The sequence below is a fragment of the Bactrocera tryoni genome, chromosome 5 (assembly GCF_016617805.1).
Source record: "Bactrocera tryoni isolate S06 chromosome 5, CSIRO_BtryS06_freeze2, whole genome shotgun sequence".
In the NCBI taxonomy this organism is placed as follows: domain Eukaryota; kingdom Metazoa; phylum Arthropoda; class Insecta; order Diptera; family Tephritidae; genus Bactrocera; species Bactrocera tryoni.
The window spans coordinates 9,048,546-9,070,303 of NC_052503.1; the positions used below are offsets into that span (position 1 = coordinate 9,048,546).

A 21,758-nucleotide genomic window follows, 5' to 3' on the forward strand; every position below is an offset into this window, starting at 1 on the left:
CAAATTTGTTAAGTTTAGTATGTTTACTGAAATGCTGTGGAATTAAAAATATTTTGTATTTTTGCTAAAATGGATAGCGAACCGAAGACCGAACCAAAGGATGTGCCCGCACGCCCTTTTAAATTATAAGTATTCGTGCAGATAGTAAAAATCAACAGCTCAAAATAATATTTCTTTCTTTATTTTCATAACTATACGGCGCATCAAATTGTGAGTTTGACCGGCATTAGTTTCGAACGCAAAAGTATAATTGTAAGTTGTTTGCAGTCTCAAACCATGGAAAATTTGGTTTCATTATATATATATTTTTTAGGGTGCAGTGGAGTTAACCATAGTGCCAACCAAAGAAAATTTACGGCTTATAAGGTTGAATGCAAAGCAGTGTCGTATTTATCGCATTTTGTTAAATGATGTTTGTGAAGTTGAGTTTTTTTATTTCGATCCATTCCTGGATATCCTTCAAGGAGATCCGAAAGTGTAAGACGCCCTTTTTAAACAAAACTACTACCACTAATAATTATTTGTAAATAAATTAATAAATATTTAACAGGAGATCTTTAGATGTGTACTCCAAAAACCATCTCACTGCCGCACAGAAAACCGATCCTGATGTCAATTGTGGTGAATTGTTGATACAGATACCACCAGAAGGATATCACATGATACAAGAAGGTCGGGGTTTACGTATCGGCATAGAATTCTCTATGGAAGATCCACAAGGCGGCATACACTTTGTTATACCACCAACTAGTGAGGATGAACAGCAACCTAACAGTGCACATATGTTCACATACGCATACGAAAATTCAACTCGCTTATGGTTTCCTTGTGTTGATAGTTTTGCAGATCCGTGCACATGGAAACTCGAGTTCACCGTGGATAAACACTTGACGGCTGTGTCATGTGGCGAACTTGTGGAAGTGGTTATGACACCCGATTTGAGGCGAAAAACATTTCATTATTCACTCACAACGCCCGTATGTGCGCCTAATATCGCATTGGCTGTAGGCCCATTTGAAATCTACGTGGATCCTCATATGCATGAGGTTACTCACTTTTGCCTGCCACAGCTTTTACCACTTTTGAAAAATACCGTACGATACCTGCATGAAGCTTTTGAATTTTTCGAAGAGACACTTTCCACACGTTACCCCTTCTCCTGCTACAAACAGGTTTTTGTAGATGAACTTGATACCGACATCAGTGCATATGCTACTTTAAGCATAGCTTCTGTGCATCTTATGCATTCCATTGCTATTATCGATCAGACGTATATAACACGAACATTAATGTCACGCGCCATTGCCGAACAGTTCTTCGGATGTTTCATCACATCACATCATTGGTCGGACACTTGGTTAGCAAAAGGCATTGCCGAGTATTTGTGTGGCTTATATTCCCGAAAGTGTTTTGGTAATAATGAATATCGCGAATGGGTTCAATCCGAGTTGGCGCGAGTTGTGCACTATGAGGAGCGGTATGGCGGGATTATACTCGATTGCAGTCAGCCACCGGCGCCACTGCCTGTGTCTAGTACGAATCCCGCGAGCGCTACCAGCAAGCAAACCGAAATTGTGCATTATTTTCCTATAAAAAGTTTACACACAGTTTCGCCAAAATATGTGGAAGCAATGAGACGCAAGGCGCATTTGGTTATACGTATGCTGGAGCATCGCATCGGCCAAGAGCTGCTAATACAAGTAAGTTTTTATTTTCAATGTCTTATGTTCAACGAAGCAACTGATTGATTTTTGTAATTTAGGTTTTCAATAAACAGTTGGTGCTGGCAACCAATGCGGCGGTGACTAAAATCGGTTCCGGCTTATGGCATCATTTGCTAATTTCCACGAATATATTCATCAAGGCGATATTCACTGTAACTGGTAAAGATATGTCAGTCTTCATGGATCAATGGGTCCGTACCGGAGGCCACGCGAAGTTCTCCTTTACATCGGTGTTCAATCGGAAGCGTAATACTATTGAACTGGAGATACGTCAAGATTTCGTGAGTCAACGTGGCGTTCGCAAATATAATGGCCCATTGCTGGTGCAGCTACAGGAGTTGGACGGCACCTTCAAGCACATGTTACAGATTGAGAATACCGTGGTGAAGGCAGATATCACTTGTCATTCGAAAAGTCGCCGAAATAAAAAGAAGAAAATTCCGCTTTGTACGGGCGAAGAAGTTGATATGGATTTGTCGGCAATGGAGTAAGACGCACTTAAAAAAAAAACATAACCTAAATAATACTTTTTCTAAATTTTTGTAGTGATTCGCCTGTTCTTTGGATTCGTCTAGATCCGGAAATGATATTAATTCGAGATTTGAATATTGAACAACCTGACTTCCAGTGGCAATACCAACTGCGTCATGAGCGCGATGTAACAGCACAATTCGAGGCCATTAAAGCCCTGGAGAAATATCCCACCAACGCTACGCGCTCCGCACTCACAGATACAATTGAAAATGAGCGCTGCTTTTATAAAGTCCGTTGCGAAGCAGCACATTGTCTTACGAAAGTGGCTAATCAAATGGTGACGCAATGGAGTGGACCTCCTGCCATGTTAAATATTTTTCGAAAATTCTTTGGCTCCTTTAGTGCTCCCCATATCATCAAACAAAATAACTTTGCCAATTTTCAGTTGTATTTTTTGCAAAAGGTCATACCTGTGGCAATGGCAGGTGAGCGTCGCATGATCATTAATATATTTCCAACATTTTTATTAACCATTATATTTGTAAAGGCTTACGCACGTCTCACGGTATCTGTCCACCTGAAGTTATACGTTTTCTGCTTGATCTCTTCAAATATAATGATAACACGCGAAACCATTATTCGGATGTTTATTATCGCGCGGCTTTAGTTGACGCCTTAGGAAATTCAATTACGCCAGTTGTTTCAGTGGCCCTGCGCGGAACGCCCATTACTTCTGACAGTCTCTCTGCCGATGCTAAGTAAGTCTTCGATTATTTTCCACTTTTATTTGTAATTTACTTTTTTGAAATACTTTAAAGGCTTGTACTTGAGGAAGTGACCCGTCTACTTAACCTAGAGAAGAACTTACCGTCATATAAGTACATGGTTTCGGTTTCATGTCTTAAGGTGATACGTAAATTACAAAAATGTGGTCACTTGCCTTCGCTGCCGAAGATCTACCGTTGCTATGCAGCTTATGGTCAGTATTTGGATCTACGTGTAGCCGCCATGGAGTGTTTGGTCGATTTTGTTAAAGTGGATGGACGCTGGGATGACTTGGACCATTTGATTACGTTGCTCGAAACAGATCCTGACCCTGCAGCACGTCATGCGCTTGCCCAATTATTGATCGACAATCCACCATTTAGCCGTGAGTCGCGGAGCAGCCGATTGGATCGGCCAGAGTTGGTGGAGCGATTATGGGCGAATATGAAGTGAGCTTGGCTACACTATTAGCATTTTCTTTTTATAAAATTAGTGAAAAACTGAACTGAACTGTGTCCGTTTTACAGCAACAAATTGGCGTTCGACACTAAGTTACGTTGTGACATGGTGGATTTATATTACGCATTATATGGCACGAGGCGACCAATGTGCTTGCAATCTGCTGATGTCAGCAACATGTACAAAGATATAATTAAGGAAGGCACAAAGAAAACAGCCGTTCTCAACAGCAGCACAATTCCCAATAATGAAGCCAAGCCGCCTGCAATAATAAGCGAAGTGAAAAACGAGGTGCTCGACGTAGTCGAAGAGCATACTTCCATTGCCGCAGTAAAGCGCACTGCTACCGAGGCATTTGAGGTGGGCAATGAAGTCATAAAACTGGAAACAACCGAGGAGGTAACACTTGTTGAAGACAATGACATGAAGATGGAGTCGTTCGATAATGAGGTAAAGGTTGTGGTTAACCAAGAAGATGATGGCAACGTACATTCCCCCGAGCCAAAACGTATGAAAAGTGAAATCTTCGAGGAAGACGACAATTCCGTAACCATCATCGATGTGGGCGAAACTGCAATAATGAAAGCAGATAGCAGCTTTGAGGCCAACAAAACTGACGCCGAAAGTAGGCATAAGGCAGAGAACTCATCAAAGGTGTGTGCCGAACTAATAAGTGCCGCAAATATATATATGTATATATTGATATGATACTTATCGTATAATTTTTTACATTTTCAGCAGAAGAAAAAGAAGAAGGATAAGAAGAAGCACAAACATAAGCACAAACACAAGCACAACAAAGAAAAAGAGCGTGACAAGGAGCGTGAGCGAAAGGATAAAAAGGATCCCAACATATCTCGCATACAGGCAAAAGAAGCCACGCCGGAAACTCTCAGCTCAGCGGACAGCAGCAATTCGAATAGTAATCCGCCAACACTAAATTTCACATAAATAAGCTATAATGATACAGTTTTATATTTTACATTCTACTTTTGTATCAGTAATTTACAAAAATTACACATAAAAGTATATATGTTTAGAGTTTCTGCAGCATTTTCAATATAATGCGTTACATATGTGTGCATATATAACGATTATTGAAATATGTGTGAATTACAATTTCATAAAATGCATTGTTTATATACAATAAATGTTTTTTTTTTTTAATAAATTCACTACAATCGTTTGGGGTTTTCAAACTTCGTATCGTCTCGTTTGTTCGCAATAGACGTGTCTTTAGGTACATACATATTTAAAATACAATAGAATTACATACATATAATTAACTATAAATAAATGTGCAGTGTAGTGCCAACGGGACTTACTAACTGTAAGTGGCCACGTGTGTTCTGTTCTTTGCTTCCTTCGGCGAATTTTAGTACAGTCGGAAAGTTGCACGAGCACTATTAAACTAAGTACAGGGAATATGAAAGAATGGAGAACAGGGGTGAACCTGTTAACTGAGGCGTTTTTGAGAGATATTATGTAGAGTGCACTTCGAATTTCGAAATCCTGTTGTGCGCTTAAGGGAACTTTGATATTGATTTTGTAAAAGCCGGGCCGATAGTTTAAAGCAATGGAAAACAATATTAAAAGGATTATTGCTTCGCTTCATCTGCCTTTCCAGCGATCGCTGTGTCCTTCTCATCGCGTGGATGCCGTTTCTGGTCGGCCAGCGGTCGTAAGTACGTTATATTGCCGCCACCCACTGCTGTTGCCGTTTGTTCATCAGGCGACGAAGCTATAACATTTGCTGTCGGCTCCGAGGCTTGAGCTTGCAGTCCCCTACGTGGACCATACTGCTGAGCTATATGTTGCATGAGCTGCGCATAGTCCACAGGCTGGTTGCGGAATTCAGGATGCTCTTTTATATACTGCTCATAAGGAACGGGCACCGGTACTGGTACAGCTGTTACTGGGTAGCCAGCATCGATCAGCGCCTGGAACTCGGTCTGGGTGAGAGGCTTTCCACCGGGTTGAGGTAAATGTAGTTGGCGCACATCTTCGATAGACTTCGTTTTTACTGGGGTGCTGCGTGAGGGTGTCGCGATACCTGTGCCTTGTGAGACATAAATACTGGATTGTGATGGAGCTGGGGCGGTTGAGATATATTGCCTGTTTGTGTGCACTTGTTGTGGAGTTTGTGCAGGTGCTGAGTACTGTTGAGGATGGGCGAGTGGCTGTGGACGTTGTTGTGCCTGTACTCGTTGTTCTCCGGTAGGTGCGTTGGGATCGGGTGGACTAGGGTGGAAACGTCCGGAGGGAGCTTGTGGATTTGATTGCCGTTCGTAGTCGTAATACAGTTGCGGGTTAATATACTTGGCTGCGGCTGGTACGTTCGGGTAATTTGGCGGTTCTTTCTCGCGTAACTTTGGTGAAGATGTTGAAACTTTCGTGCCATAGTGTTTTGAGCGAGCTTTAGGTCTAGTTGTTGGATTCAGTTCCTGGTAGAAGTACTGTGTAGGTTGTGGCTGTTGTACTGTCGTGGGCGACTGCGTTGGAGGGTATACCACTGGACCCAATTTCTTGGCGTCCACAATGTGTTGCGGCACTTGTGTGGGGTAAATCGGCGTCGGTTGTTGTATATTGCTAAATCTAAACAAGGACGGTATAAACGGCTGATTATTGGCATCTACTAGTGGTGTGGGTGTGGGTTGGGATCCGCTTTGTGAGGAATAAATTTTCTGTTGCAAAGCGTATGGGCGTGGTCGGGGCTCCGGGTGTTGCTGCAACTGTTGTTGCGGAGCTTGTTGATGTTGGTGTACTACGCCAGATGGTTCGTTGGAATTATCCGCTAGCTGATTGGGTGAAGGTTTATTCGCAGCAAGCAGCTTTTCGATTTCATTCTCTAGCGATGACTTTGCTAGTGGGTGATTTGGCAATGTTTTATAGCTCACTTGTGGTTGGTAGTATGCCAGTTGCGGCGGTATGTGTGGTGGTGGTGGCACGTCGGCTGATGGATCAACACTTTGTGGGTCAACTTGTTGCGGTTGAGGTTGCTGCTGCGGTTGTGGTTGAGGCAGGTATTTGGGGCCACCGCGGTGACGTGGAACATATTGTACAAATTCGGGTATTGGCTCTTCGACGGGAGGTTGTGACTGTGGCTGCGCATGTTGACGATAGTTGCCTAAACCTTGACCTACACGTTCAGCAGGCAGTGGCAAAGGTGGCCCTTTACTGGGAGAAGGTGCATGTGCAGCCTGTTGCTGACGGTATTGCGCTTCATGGAAGGCTCGCGCACGCAACTCATCTTCCAAAAGCTTAAGAAACTCTTCTTCGGGTATAATTTGGTATGGCTGCTGGGGTGCGCCTGCTCCTGGCTGTTGATATTGTGGTCCCAGCTGCTGGTATCGCGGCGCAATTTGTGTTGGTGGCGCTGCGTAATGAGGCGCTTGCGCGGCTGTCGGGTTCGGCGGTTGAATGGCGACCGCATAACGCTGTTCAGCTTCCTCGGCATTTCCTCGATATTGTGAAGGTGATATATGAGCACGTCCTGATTTCGAAGCTTTTTTCTGCTGTTGTGCGGTGCGTGGCTTCCCGGTTAATTCTGAAGCGGAAGCTGTCGACTTCGGGTGATTGCGATTAATGTCTTGCAGATAGGCAAAATGTTGGATCTGTAATGAAAGAGAGATTTTATTAGAGAAAAGAAATCGATTTGCGACTGCTTAATACAAGTCGCTACTTAATTAGCCTTGGTTTGTCTCCCGGAGGAACAAAATTCTGAAAAATCTTAAAACAATATGAACACTTTAGGAGCAGCGAAAAGTCGAGGGCCCCTATTTTGAGTAACATCTCCACACATGAAGGTAAATATGTTCTATTTTTAAGGACGTAACGGCGGCAGATTCAGATGCGTCTAGCGGTTCTGGAAATACTTTTTCTAACGACTCTCAAGACTTTTCGTATTTACTTGATATTACTGATAGATAGATAGATAGTTAATACTGAGGTATTACAGGTCCTTAAGCCTGCTTCTGCAAATTGTTGGACAATCCAAAATCAGGTGTGCTGGTTTTTCCCGTTCCAAGTTGCAGAACTGACAGCTTGCGCAAGAGACTGTGCCTATGTTAGACAAGTGCTTCTTGAGCCTGCAGTGCCCTGTATAGAGCGCGACGAGGAGACGGAATCTTGGACGCTGCCGCAGAATGGGCTAGTTCGTCGGCTAGCTCGTTTTCGTCTACCTCTTTATGTCCCGGCACCCAGATTAGATGTACCCGGTTGCACACTGATAGCCGGTTCAGCCTTCCTATGCACTCCTCTATTAAAAACGATGCGGTCTCGCCATGCCTGCTCCAATGCCTTCCGGTGTTTTCGAGCCGTCAGTGTACCACTGGATAGTACTGTCTCTCAGTAGTATCTCAAGCGTTGATATTACTGACGAACAATGTGACTGCAGACATACAACAACAAGGTATGTAAGTTCATCCACTACTACAAGCAACTGCTATACTTATATAATAAGTATTGCAGCAAAGCCGCAAGTTGCGGTAAACCAGTGACCTCAAAAGTTAAAACTGCGAGGAAAATTATTAGACATTTAGAGGCGACCAACTATTTTTCATTTTTGAGCCAACAATAACAAAAACTTTGGATCTCCCATGCACTTAAAAGCGCGAATAATGTGGTGAGAATTGTGTGGCATATGCAAGTAGGTATGTTGAATGAACAAATTGAGTAAAATTATTTAGCATCAGAAAGCAAAAACAATTTATGCAAATTTAACGCTCGTTATGGGCGAATTCATTTGGTGTTCGAAGCATAGTATGCTGTATATATAGTTAGTTGTGTGTATATGTATATGTATGTATGTGTTAAGCAAATGTTGCGAAAAGTGATGTTGCAGTTGTTGTTACTATGATTGATCGGTTGATAACGAGTCAAAGCGGTTATTTGAGAAAAAGGTTCCAAGTGTGCTGAAATATTGAGGCTGCTTACCAGAAGAACCTAAAGCATCGGTGACAATCGAATGCAGGTTTCGAAGCTTCACTTAGCTTCAGAAGAAAAGCAGTATCAAACGCATTCATAATATTCATAAAGTTCACATGAAAGCCACGTTTAAAGATGACTTTGTATGAGTGCGGCCAATTAATTGATTGATTATTACTCGAGGAATGTGCCGCGACCTTGAGTCTCGATCTCCTAAATCACAAAGCCTTATTAGTCCAATATTCTGCTGCGTGCTGGTGGTGAAAAGATGTTATCCCTATTTGGAAACATGTATGCAAGGGCCTTAAGCCTGTGCTTGCAGACTGCTGTGGATTCGATTAGCAGTGCTTCTGGTGTTTTAGGCTAACTGTCGCAGAACCAGCAATTTACGCAGGAAGCTAGGCCCATGTTGTGTAACCGCTTCTTCAGCTTGCAGTGGCCACCCATTACCAACTTGGTATGCCATATGCCATGTAGTTGTTGCCAATGCCTCTTCCAACTCCTTTATGGTATGGCGACACACTCCAGTGAAGGGTTCAGGTCCTACCATGTTAGTGGAAGCTGCGGAGCGGGCGAGCTCATCAGCCACTTGCTTACCGACTATACCTTTGTGACAAGAACAGATACTACACTTTGATCTTAGCCATAAGGCCGAGAAGCGATGGAAGCTCAACTGGTAGTAGTTTCGGCTACGAGGTCTGACCGGAGACTTAATTCTGGTACCACGGGGAGCAGGAGCCCTTGGAGTTCGCTCCAACCTGCTCGTGCGGACTGGCCCCTCGGGGAGTATCGTGGTGGTTGAAGGTTGAAACCCAAATGCATGGGGAAGAACTGACTTTGTCAGTTGAATGTGGAGTTGCATTGCAACCGGGTGCCGGACCCAAAGCACGGCAGAGGTTTTAGATGGGCCTCGAACCCTACCAAGGTGGTTAGTGTGTCCATTCCACACTGCCAATTGGTACTGAAAATGCTTTGCATTCTCAGGGCGCTGATCAACGCATTGATTTGATCCGCTGTGCTTTTGAGCGCCGTGGAGTAAGGCTGTCGTCAGCAGATGCCCACGTAAAACACACCGGACGTTATACCTTTGTGACCGGGCACCCAGATGAGGTGCACTTGGTTACGTTCCGCTAGGCCATTCAGCCGTTCTCTACACTCATGCACCAGTAGCGATTTGACTTCGTAGGAGGAGACTGCTTTTAGTGCCACTTGACTATAGCTAAGTATGGTTGTGTTGGAGGTTTTTCTTTATGCACCGACTTATGCCTGAAAAATACTCGGAAAACTTCCCACAGGTATGTAGAGTGCGTGGTCCTATGACCCCTGCACCGATTCTCTCCAACATTTTCGAACCATCAGTGTACCACTTGATCGTGCTATCCCTCAGCAGCAGCCCGAGTGTGGAATCATTACATTCAGTCTTGCTGCCAAGGGTAATCTTGTGCTACTCCGCGAAGTTAACCCTTTTGGTAATGCTGTCTCTTGGGAGAAGGGCCAATGGTTGTGTACCACTTAACTCTCATTTGTAGAAGCGTGTGCTTCGCTGCCTGACCGATCACTAGATGACTTATTATGAGTGTTCTCTTAAGACAAGCGATTGTTCAGTACAAACGCACACACACACACATGCTTTTCCGCTTGTTGCAACTTCGGGCTTTATTTGCTGCTTGGCTCTTGGCAATTTTGTCATTTGGTTTTCCTTACAGCAAAATAACTGTAATTATTACGCACATTTCCATGACGTTTGTGATGTAAGCGAGCGGCACTTATTATGCCGTTATTTCCCCACTTTTTGCGCCATTGCTTTTACTTTCATAAATGACTTGTCCATTTTCGCAGCGGAGTTCGCCGAAAATAAAAACGTTCGCGGCTTACTTTGAGTTTAATTGTCGCCGCGGACACGCAAAGAAAACACGCGACTCCCGCATCGAAATAGCAAAATAGCGCTGAGCATTTAATTTGGGCTAAGCCGCAAGTACGTACATTTAGTACGATGAAGTGTTGCACAAAAAGTACGCACCCAAATTATCCAACTGCCTCAGATAATTATGCATTTTTTCGGTCAAGGTGAGTTGTCTTTGAAATTGAGATAATCTCGAAGAAACGCGCAGTTTCTAAAGACAGGCAAGAAGACAAATAAGCAATATAGCACAGTTGAAAAGGCACCAAATTAAAAACAAATAGTTTTGCAAGACAATTGCCGCATATTTGCAGTTAACTACCGTGAATATCGGCTATTAGGCAATCAAAAGACTTAAGCGACAAACTTCGCTCCCTAATTTAATGCTGCCAACAGATTTTAGCAATGATCATACGACATAAAAATTACAAAAAATTATAAAAAAAAAGATTAATTACACGACATAAAATATGGTGTTCTTACTGTTATCGCCTCTGACCTGGCACCCCAATCATATTCTTGATTTAATGGCCCACCTTCAGCGCTAGTAAATCGATTACCAGTGCAGCTTTTATGATAGAAGCCATTTGCCTTTTGTTTGCTGTTAAAGCAATTAAAAATCACTGTCGTGCAACTAAAATAAACAGCGGATTGTTGTTGTAATTGTTTAAATATGAAAACGTTACAAATGTTTGAGCGGTTTCAAGCATGTGTGGAATATTTCAAAATCCGTTTAGGGGCTTTGACTCCGTTATTGTATTCTTGGTTTGGTCTTGTAATCCCGGATAAATTTCAACTCAAGTAACGTTTGAGGACCTTTCAAAGTTCATGTGTTTGACGGCGCTTTTGGAAATCTGTCCAACGCAAAACATACTCGCACTGCGCATAAATATGCTTCAGACTGAGGAGAAACCGCTTTGCTTAGCACAGCGCGTCAGCTTCGTGCGATTTGCAGTTTTGCCGACATGTTAATTGTGTTTGACCGCCGCCGCGCAGCTCACAACGCTTTGCTTTAAGAATCGTGCAACTAGTCACGACTGCGCCTTGAGTATTTGCACTGCGAAAGCGCATTGTTGTTGGTGGCGCGCACAGATTACAGACCAACTGGCATAAGAGCAATGAATGAACAACTGAATACCTGTCAGCGCAGCGGATGAGTCGTTTCACCATTTCCAAACCGATGGAAATTACAGAAAAGCGAAAAATGTCGAAAGCAGTTGTCGCAACGCGAGCTCTCCTCCCCCTAACGCTTGCCCAGCCTTGGTCACCTTTCGCCTATTATTTGCTTCACGTTTGCAAGTCGCCTCAAATGTTCGAATTAGCATTTGCGCTGCTGCTGCAGCCTACAACAATCACTACAAAGCTTTATTATCGCACTTGTCTTACGCCACTCACCTCCTGACTCTGCTCCAGCAATTGGGTGCCGTGCGGCCTTATTGTCGCCGGATAATTACGCAACTGCGGCGCTTGATGCTCTTCGTGCTGCTGGTGATCGTGTGGCGCAATGGGCCGAATGAGGAATTGTGTTGGTTTCGGACCGTAGATGGTTTCCTGCGGATTTTCCGGGTCATCGGCATCGGTGGTGTCGGCGCGATGGTTCGGGTATACCGCTTCGTCTTTGGCACCGACCTGGCGTTTATCTTTAGGCGTCTCATCCGTCGCCGGCGCACTGGCTAGCGTCGCTGTAAGCGATGTGGCTTCCGACAATGTGGCCGCAGATGTTGGCTGCACATTGCTAGTGGCTGCTTCGGTTGCGGCTGCGGAAGGGGCATTCAAGATGCCTAAAATGAAAACAAAGAAAGCGATAATGAAGGAACCAAAGTTATATAAATATATGTATTTATATTTTATATTTTCCACAAATAATGTCATATGTAATTCAAAGTAGCAAACGTTTATGCCAAAGGAAAAGATTTAGTAAATCCTTTTTAGTTCACTTATGCTCAGAATTTATTTAATATATTATATGCCACTAGTTATACCCTGAACAGGGTATATTAAGTTTGTCACGAAGTTTGTAACACCCAGAAGGAATCGTCGGAGACCCTATAAAGTATATATATAAATGATCAGTATTTCGAGCTGAGTCGATTTACCCATGTCCTTCTGTCTGTCTGTCCGTCTGTCTCTATATATACGAACTAGTCTCTCAGTTTTTCAGATATCGTTTTTAAATTTTGCAAACGTCATTTTCTCTTCAAGAAGCTGCTCATTTGTCGGAACGGCCGATATCGAACCACTATAACATATAGCTGCCATACAAACTGAACGATCGGAATCAAGTTCTTGTATGGAAAACTTTCACATTTGACAAGATATATTCACGAAATTTGATATATGTTATTTTCTAAGGCAACAATGTAATCTCTAAAAAACTTGTTTAGAACGGATTACTATAGCATATAGCTTCCATACAAACTGAACACATAGTTACTAACAGAAATGCACCTGTGAAGGGTATTTAGCTTCGGTGCAACCGAAGTTAACGTTTTTTCTTGTTTATTTAATAAATTTGTGATGCTAAGTAAGAGACAATTGAAAACTTTAAACCATTCTCCTTAAGAATCGACTTTTTTGAGTTATGACACTATTCATGTAAATAAGCGATATTTTCCATTATTCGTTCATTTTCACTATTCTATATTCTTCAAGGAAATAATGGTGAATAGATTAAATAATTTGAAAATAAAGTGGCTGTAGCAGTGGCGTAGCTACAACTTCGGGCGCCCGGGGCCAAGGATGTTCATGCCGCCCCCCTTTATCTACCTACCTACAAGTTTCATGAGGTGGTTCGAACAAAAGCCAATTTTTACAAAATATCTTCGCTATTAAGTATATAAAATTTAGGAACTAGAAGCCACGCAAATTCTGAAGTTCCAAAATTCTCACAATATGGTTTTTGAGGAAATTGATAGTAAATTTACAAGACATCTTATTAAAAGCCATAGAAAAAACCCATTTTCGCCCCATATCTTGTACACTTTTGTCACAATTTGCAGGAATTTTTGCCTGAACTGGAGTTTTAAAACAGCGAAGATCGTTTTGCCGCCCCCAAGACGTTGCGCCCGGGGCGACGGCCCCCTGAAGTTTACGGAGACGATGCTGTATCAGTTCGTGTAGCACAACAATGGTTCGCTCTCTTTCGTTCGGGAAATTTCAATGTGAAAGGTCGACCCAATCGTTGAAAAAGTCGATGAAATTATGGAAGAGATTCACCAGGACTGTCACTTAAGCAGCTATGACATCGCTAAGGAACTTAGCATTCATCATCTAACAGGTTTGAACGATTTAAAAAAGGCTGGCTACAAAAATAAGCTCGATGAATTTTATATGAAAAATTTAATGGACCGAATTACCAACGTTTGATTCTACACTTTACTGTCAACAACTGATGAGATTGAAGCAAGCAATCGAAAAAAATGGCCAGAACTGTTCAACAGAAAGGGTTTCGTCTTGCATCAGGACCACGCTAGACCACACACATCTTTGATGACTCGGCAAAAACTGGGAGAGCCTGGCTTTGCACCATCAGACTACCATTTTTTGGTCAATGCAGAACTTCCTTGGATTAAAGTTGGTTCAAGAGAAACCTGTGAAAATTACTTGTCGCAGTTTTTCGCCATTATTACATTAAAGTTCATAATAATATTAAAAAGAAATAAGTTAAAGTTTGATTAGAAATGCGAAACAACTTTTTCGACAACCTTATATTTATAAGTACCTAAACTCGAGTTACTTTTACTTGATATTTTACCGCAGAAACAGAAGTTGTGAATTTCTATAAAAGGATATGCCCAGACTTTTAACAAATTCTTCACTTTTCTATATAAATATCGAGTTTCCGGAAAGGAAAACAGGTTTAGGTAAGGATTTAGGCCCCGATAGTAGATCTTTATATTAGCAAGTGAAGCCAAAGGATACGAAAATAAATAATTGAACATCAGTCCACAGAAATAGATCGAAAGATAATAGGAAAGTTTTAGTTGACAATGAAAAGATAAGCACTACACTACTATGCACTTTCATTCAGAGATATTTCGAACTCTTCCAAGCAGGCAAACATATTCGATTTTTCGATTCTTTTTGCACTTAAAGAACAAGGATTTAACAGGTCCTTCAGTAAATGTCAACTTACCAAAAGCCAAAAGGCAAACGAATAGGTGTGTCCGCATTTCGCTGTTATTTTAATCCAGAGAAGGTATTGCGACCTCAGCGCTTTGTAGTTTTATTTATTTCAATATTGTTGTTGTAATAAGTTGTTGTTGGGTTCGTTGAAAGGACTAGTTTATGCAACAACAATTTTCCACACTATACCACACTCAATAGATCAACCAAAAAGGTGCCAACATCCCAAGTGTCACTCAGCATTGTCGTCTATGCAACATAACTACCGTTACCGTTCACGCAAATGCCTTGGATTATCGGCCGTACAATGTTTCACACACACAACAACAAACTGCAAATTCCGTTATGCTTGCTATTGCAAATCTTTGCACATTTAATTTCGTTTTTACGATTTGCCGCTTCACGGCACGGCGACAGCGAAGCTTGTGCTATTTCGCTTTAATTTAATTTTTTGTTTATTTGGTTTTTAAACTACAGCAAATCGCTGTCACAATTGCAAGTCGTGCACTGTAACACTGCAAAGTACAATTTACGCCACACAACAAAAACAAAGCACTAGCGACTAAAGCATTAGGCAAGCAGAGAAAATTACTGCATCCGTCGCCCGGAGGCTAAAGGCGCACCACAACAAAAAAAAATTGAAATGTTTGCACGAGCAAAAAGTTCAGTTTATTTAGTCCGGCGGCAGCGTATCCGTGTGAAAGACGAGCACGAGCGACTAAACTTATAAGCTGCTAAGCGGAACGCGACGATTCGAAGCTGTTTGCTGGCTAGTTGAGTGTTGCACGACCGAAAGACGAATCTTTGAATTGTGCTGCGACACTGGCATTTATAAAACTTCGCACCCAAAAGAGACCATCGAACGCTGCGGCGTCACGTCGCAGCCACGGCGCTGAACTTTGCGGCGGCGCTGGAGAAGCCACCGACACACAATGAGCGATCGCTTGCAACAAACAGCATTGTTTGCGTGTTTGCGGGCCCTCATGTTGTTATTGTGGTTTTTGGTGTTTCATTTTCGTTGAAGCTTTTGTTGACAATTGAAAGGGAAACGCTTGGCACTGCGCTCAGTTGCGGCGTCATCGTCTTCGGGGGGAGCTTCGCGCTGATTTAAGTGGAGTCAACAGCGGAGTCGTCGTTATCGCCAGCAGCTGCATTTGATCAGCTAACAGCGGCGCTAGCGTCATCCTATGCGGTTGCCTTAGCGTAATGCCGCGCGGGTTTATCTGTTCATTACTGTCGGCTGGCGGTTGGCGGTTGGCGGCTGAAGACTGGGGAAGCAAACTTAATTCCGCGGCGTCGTGGTGTGCAGATTAAACGTTGCTGGGTTGGTTTGATGACGAACTTTGCAGGTCAAAATATGGCTGGCGCTTATTTTCAGTTTAGGAAGTGGCCTCGTGCAGCAGTACCCTCATATGCTTGGCGGACAACGCGGCTTGCTGCACTGGCGGCCAGATTACTACCGACCGCTGTGTAGCCACTAATTTACAGTTACTTACGGATTTTCACATTTCATTGTTATCTCGGTAATATTGTTGTTGTACTAATTCATGCGGGCATTTCTGGTCTTTGTATGCCCTCAAGCCCCTACAAATGCGCCCTATCGCACCTTAACTGCGTGTGAGGGTCTGGTTTGCGTGCGGGTTGTGTGATTGCGTTGTTAAACTGTCGCATTTCATTATTACCGCAGTTGTTTTTGTGGTTTGGGCAGATATAGATTTTTATTGCGGGCTTGCTTGTCTGCAACGGTGGCTTTAATAGACGGTGGATTTATTGTGTGCTGATAATTTAGCGTCTTTATGAGTGCTCTGCATGTAAAGACATTGGGAGAATGCCCAGCGAGTTACTCGCTTAAGTCTTTTGTACCCAGAGGCCCTAATTAAGTACTGTCTATGCGGCCGTACGCCTTTGCGGCACAAACACACACATGTCAGATTGCAAAGTTTGGCACCTGTAATTAGTGCGGGTTGGTGGAAATGTTGTGCCGACAACACAATGACAATGAAAATTGTGACATTACGCTGAAGGTGTACATACAAATGCATGCACCAATTAACCGTTATGGCATAAGCTTGTAATTTTTTTGAATTATGGAACTCCTTTGGCTTCGGACGACAAATGAGATGTAATAAGAGTCTATTTTCTAATGTAGGAAGCGAAGAAATTGTGTTAATGTAATTATTACATTTGAATTCAAAAACTTATTTATAAGGATATCTGAAGAGAAGGTCCATCTCCTTTCCATTTATATATATAACAACTTTTTCTTGAATCATTTCGTAGCCAACTGGAATAAGCTATGACGAGATTTCACATTAGTGGATCATCTATAATCTTTTACTAAAACCTCATTGCACCAAAGCAAATGATTGCATTCATTTATAATTAGTTCACACTTTTCCACGGCAACTCCACTGAATTATTACACAATCAGTATGAAAGTAGTTTTGTTAGCAATTTCATTAGCTTGCCAAGTTTTCCTGGCCGCGCGCAATTTCCTCTCTCTGTGTCAGCTTAACGCCTCTACAAGCGGTGGCCACGGTCAGAGTCAAGTTGAAGAATACAAAGTTGACTTTTTAATCCTTTTTTGTTGCATCCGGCAGCTAAATGTGTTTGCATGACTGTCCAGTTATGTACGTTCACCACCAAATTAAAAGTGTAATTCCTGTTTTTGGAAATTAGCTAACAGTGTTGACTGAACTTGGCGGAATTGCAAGCAGTTCGACGAGGCATTTAGCTGCTTCTTGTATTTGTAATGGCATTGCATGGTATAATTACTTTGTAAGGAAACTTTTAAGTATTCAGATATTGATTTTATCAAAAGTTTATATTTTTTGTGAAAACCTGGACTGAAAAATATTTAATTTAAGAAAAAAGGTTTTGTAAGATTTTGATAAACTTTGCTCAGATTTGATCTTCAGAAATCCTTCATAGCTCGCGATGGCATGGTTAAAGTGAAAGAGTTTTTAGAAGTGAGATTTCTTCAAGAAGAGAAAAGAATATGTGCGCCATCTGTCAACCATTTGTTTATAGTGCGGAAGTCGGCATACCTTGGTAGTGCTTTGCGATTTTTACAATGGATAAAAATATCGAAGAAAGAACTGGTCTCAAATTTTCAAACTTTCGTTTGCGGAATCGTTGCGAATGTTGGAAAAGGCTTACTGTGATTCAGTTTTATCAAAAACACAAGCCTATGAGTGGTAAAAAGTCTTTAAAGACGGTCGAGAGATCGTTACAGATATGTCTCGTTCTGGATGACCTCTTCAACTCATGAAAATATTAAAAAAGGGAAGCATAAGATGCTTTAAAATCGTTAGTCAAGTGTTAGAGAGATGGCAAGAGAGCTCGACTTCTTCCGCGAGTCCGTTCGAATGATTTTGGCGGATATTTTGGCTATGAAACTCGTTCTTGTCCGTCTCGTCCCGATAAAGCTGAACTTTTTTTCAAAAAGAGTTGCATAAATAAATCTCTTTGGACATGCATGATCGTAAGAATTCTGATCCCACATTCATAGAGAGCATTATAACTGCCGATGAGACATGGATTTATGAGTTAGACATGCAAACAAGTCAACAATCATCGGAAGACCGGACCGGACATTCTCGCCTCAAAATCCAACGCAGAGTAAATCTTGTCAACGAGTGCTACTTCGGGCTAAGTAGACAATTGAGAGGTAAAGTCCTCTCTCGACGAACAAAAAACAAACTGTATAAGTCGCTCATTATTCCTGTCATGCTGTATGGTGCAGTTGCATGGACGTTGACAACTTCTGACGATTCTACGTTATGAGTTTTCGAGAGAAAGGTTCTGCGGAAGATGTATGGTCCTTTGCGCGTTGGCCATGGTGAATATCGCATTCGAGGGAACGATCAGCTGTATGAGATATCAGCGAATTAAACGACAGTGGCTGCGATGGCTAGATCATGTCGTCCGAATGGACGAAAATACTCCAGCTCTGAAAGTATTCGGTGCAGTAACCGCCGGAGGAAACAGAAGACCTCCACTCCGTTGGAAAGACCAGGTGGAGAAGGACCTGGCTTCACTTGGAATCTCCACTTCGCGCCACATTGCAAAAAGCAGAAACGACGCGCTGTTGTTAACTCAGCTATAACCGTGTAAGCGGTTTCTACGGCAGTAAAGAAGAAGAAGAAGAAAAAGATAAAGGTATACATTGGATTAAAATTTATGGTAATAGTTAAGTTAGTCCATGCATTATTCAATACATATACTTTCGAAAAAAAAATCATAGAATAAGTCCCGTAAGGTTTGTTTATCACTTCTGCATTCCTAATGCAAAAGAGAAAATTCTCTTCCTTACCACCAAAAGCTTGATCGCATTAAAGACTTTCATAACTTGACACCCTGCAGCCATTCAAAGTGCTGACGTCCTTTCTATTAGCTAATTTGGCGTTTCCTTGATTGAGGTATTTGCGTGCGAAATCAAAGCAGTGCAAAGCAAAGTTGTGACTGTCATGGCATGCTGCCAACACAAGTAGCGCCGAAGAGTGTGAACTAGGCGATGAGAAACAGCCACATAATTGCGTATGTAGGCGCTCGAAACGATAGAAACCGAATTGATGAGCTCTTGTGCAGGTGTAAATCACAAGCGGGCATTATTACGTCGCGCCAACCTCACAAATTGAATACATAATAACAGAATTATAATCGTGAAAAGACGCTAATGCAGGCAACAACAACAGCAACACAATTGTAGAAGATAGATATGTTTGCGTAATCTATTTTGTTGGCGCTGTCGCTGCCGACGCCAACGACGCTGCCGTCATCTTGAATTACTTGTATTCCATTACCCATTTATGTAAACATGTAAATGTATGTAAGTATATGTGTCTAGCTTTTGCTCTGGCCCTGGTTTTAGCTTGTATTATTGCCATGCTTTTCTACGACGTCTCACTTTCTTTGCTACGTAAAGATGCAAGCCGTCGCGGCATCCGCCATGTAAATGTGAACGACGAGAAACCACTTGAAAAATTGGCTGCCGCAGCAGCATCAGTGCCGGAGCCATTGTTGCCTCGCCAATTGTCAAGTATCGGTGTTAGTGGTAGCGCCAGCCGCCGAAAATGCGGTGCAGCAGTGGTCGTTGCGAAGCACGTCGGCTGGAGTTTCTCATTGTCATTGTGCCGTTGTGAAACGGTTGCATACCGAAATGCCGTGTCTGCAGCGAGTCTCAGCGTCGTCGGTAACAAGCAGAAAAAGACACCAGCAACTCACTGCGCTTACATGTGCATTGCAGTGTATGTATGTATGTATGTGTGTGTCTATTGTAGGCTTCAGTAGCAATAACGAATGAACAGTAGCTAGGCATTCAACAACTTGGCCAATAATCAGTAGAGCAATCGCTTGCAACAAAATAAGCAACCATGTCAACAATAACAACAGAAAGAATATTGCTACAACGTACAACAAAATTAGTTACAACTGCAATGACATCTTAAGCCCCCGCGCACATAACCGCGCTGAAGTGCAGCTTAAGATGAGCAGCTCGTCGAGTGTTGTGATTGTCCATTTAGTGGCTCAAAAGCGGTTGCTCTTGTTGTTGTAGCATGTTTTTTCAAAACACTTTTATTTTTATTTAGCAATTCAGGCACTTAAATATACAGGGTTTGTCTAGAAAGCAATAGGACTGAGTCGATTTAAAAAAAGTTACTGAACCAATGGTTACAATTCTTTAAAAACTCTCAAAATATGCTCCTTCTACGTTGATGCAGCGCTGCCAGCGCGACTTCCAAGCATTGAAGGCGTCACGGAAGGCATTCTGCGGAATAGCCTTGAGAGCCGAGGTGCATGCTGCTTGGATCTCCACTGTCGTCTCAAAATGCTTGCCTTTCATTGGCTTTTTCAAGCAAGGAAACAAAAAAAGTACGGTGGTAGCCACATCTTGGCTGCAGGCGGCTGCGGAAGCGTTGGATGCCGGCCTTGGTTAGGTAGCTGTTTAGAAGAAAAGCAGTGTGAGCCGAGGCGTTGTCGTAGTGCAACTTCAAATCGACTGCGATGTCAAGTTCATGTTCAAGTGCTCCGTCACAATGTCATGAAGCAAAGGTTTTGATAAATTTAACATCTGGGCAATTAAACGAATACTTAGTCGACGGTCTGAGTTCAAAACTTTGCGCACACGAGTCACATTATCGGTGTATGTCGAAGTGGCAGGTCTCCCAGCTCGGTTTTCATCAGCGACCTCTTACCGGCTCTCTAAAAAGCTCTGATGTCACCAAAGCGCACTACTTCTTGCTAAAGCAACATCTGGGTAAGATTGCTTGGTCATATCAAACGTCTCTGTCGCAGATTTACCGAGTTTCACACAAAATTTAATTGCGAAACTTTGCTCTAACGAACGGTGCATTTTCGGCTTTCACCACTCACAGTAACACGTCTTGATGTCTTGCTTGTCCTGATTCTCCAGGTGCTCGGAGACAACTGACCAGCCCAGCTCATTCGTTAGCTAAGAACGCCCTCTATCGAATCCTCGTACCGAAGTACAGTCGCGGCGGAAGAAAATCAGTCCTAATACTTTCCGGACAAACCCTGTTTGTATGTTCGACTTTTCATTCATATGCAGTGAACTGTATCTAACAGCTACACGGTTGCCATTCAAATCAATATCTTTGCTACCGACGACACTCAGGTTGGTTTCTGCCGCGGTTGCTACGATTACTCAGGGACGAACTTGCAAACAACTTTTGCTGCACTTTAATTTATGTACGCAACATACATACTTACATGTCCAAATCTATTTAGTCTTGTTGACATTCTTCAGACGACAATAAAGTTCGTATTTCCGAGACTAAATTTATTGCAAATACTTAATATGGGTAAGCGCATTTGAATGCATGAGAGTCCGAACGAGTGTGATACCGAGTATTCGATTGAGCTAAGAATCAGATTTGACTGTGTGATGCGGGAGGGCCTCACTCATTCTTTAAGAGACTTGTCATCTAGTCAAGAGACTACCGAAGCAAATACCCCTAATCTGCAAGCGTTCACTGCATGTAATAAGGCTCCATGAACAGCAAAGGAAGCAGCTTTAAATCGACTCTGACACCGGCTCAAATGATTTAGAAATGCTGTAAATCGAAGAAAACATGTGTATCTCAAAGCTCGCTATCGTTCTGTTCTGTCTGTGGAATTGAACATGTCAACCTTAACATTTGAGTGGACAGGTCGCCGCATAGCTGAAGCGCAGCTGTCATCTATGGCATCTGCCGGCTGTCGGCTGCCGGCTGCTGTTTATGTTTTTGTTGTCCCCCAGCGGTTACTAAGAATAACAAACATACTCACAATTATTGGTATTAAAATCTTATATTACCAATGCATACCGACACACATACACTTGTAAAGCAATATAGCTGCTTTATGAAGAGCATTCACCTGCC

At 42.5% G+C, this 21,758-nt stretch overlaps 2 protein-coding genes and 1 pseudogene across 3 annotated transcripts; 1 reads left to right on the forward strand and 2 right to left on the reverse strand.

Moving 5' to 3' along the window:
- Window positions 1-4,624, forward strand: LOC120778652 (transcription initiation factor TFIID subunit 2). Of its 2 annotated transcripts, none has more exons than XM_040110570.1 (10): window positions 1-125; window positions 198-252; window positions 314-477; window positions 551-1,700; window positions 1,763-2,211; window positions 2,271-2,683; window positions 2,746-2,956; window positions 3,017-3,412; window positions 3,491-4,076; window positions 4,164-4,624. In XM_040110570.1, the coding sequence occupies exons 1-10, from the start codon at window positions 70-72 to the stop codon at window positions 4,371-4,373; spliced, it is 3,690 nt and encodes a 1,229-aa protein (XP_039966504.1). In that variant the 5' UTR covers window positions 1-69; the 3' UTR covers window positions 4,374-4,624. The 2 variants fall into 2 exon arrangements, with proteins under 2 accessions (XP_039966504.1, XP_039966503.1); XM_040110569.1 differs by having other exon boundaries at window positions 2-125; window positions 4,161-4,624.
- Window positions 4,491-15,152, reverse strand: LOC120778654 (chromatin modification-related protein eaf-1). Its single transcript, XM_040110571.1, has 3 exons — window positions 14,384-15,152; window positions 11,644-12,029; window positions 4,491-7,036 (listed from the first exon to the last, which is right to left on the reverse strand). Exons 1-3 carry the CDS (start codon window positions 14,418-14,420, stop codon window positions 5,021-5,023), a joined length of 2,439 nt encoding a protein of 812 aa, XP_039966505.1. The 5' UTR covers window positions 14,421-15,152; the 3' UTR covers window positions 4,491-5,020.
- On the reverse strand, window positions 8,878-9,011 carry LOC120779220 (annotated as a pseudogene).
- Window positions 15,153-21,758: the final 6,606 nt, after the last annotated feature.

Bases quoted from the DNA above. Each gene is read 5' to 3' on its own strand.
- LOC120778652 (XM_040110569.1), top strand. From the start codon at position 70: ATGGATAGCGAACCGAAGACCGAACCAAAGGATGTGCCCGCACGCCCT. The intron at 2,212-2,270 runs GTAAGACGCACT...AAATTTTTGTAG, and splicing joins ATGGATTTGTCGGCAATGGA to TGATTCGCCTGTTCTTTGGA. The intron at 3,413-3,490 runs GTGAGCTTGGCT...TCCGTTTTACAG, and splicing joins CGATTATGGGCGAATATGAA to CAACAAATTGGCGTTCGACA.
- LOC120778654 (XM_040110571.1), bottom strand. From the start codon at position 14,420: ATGCGGACACACCTATTCGTTTGCCTTTTGGCTTTTG. The intron at 12,030-14,383 runs GTAAGTTGACAT...TTTTCATTTTAG, and splicing joins CGTTTGCCTTTTGGCTTTTG to GCATCTTGAATGCCCCTTCC. The intron at 7,037-11,643 runs GTGAGTGGCGTA...CTTTCATTACAG, and splicing joins TGCTGGAGCAGAGTCAGGAG to ATCCAACATTTTGCCTATCT.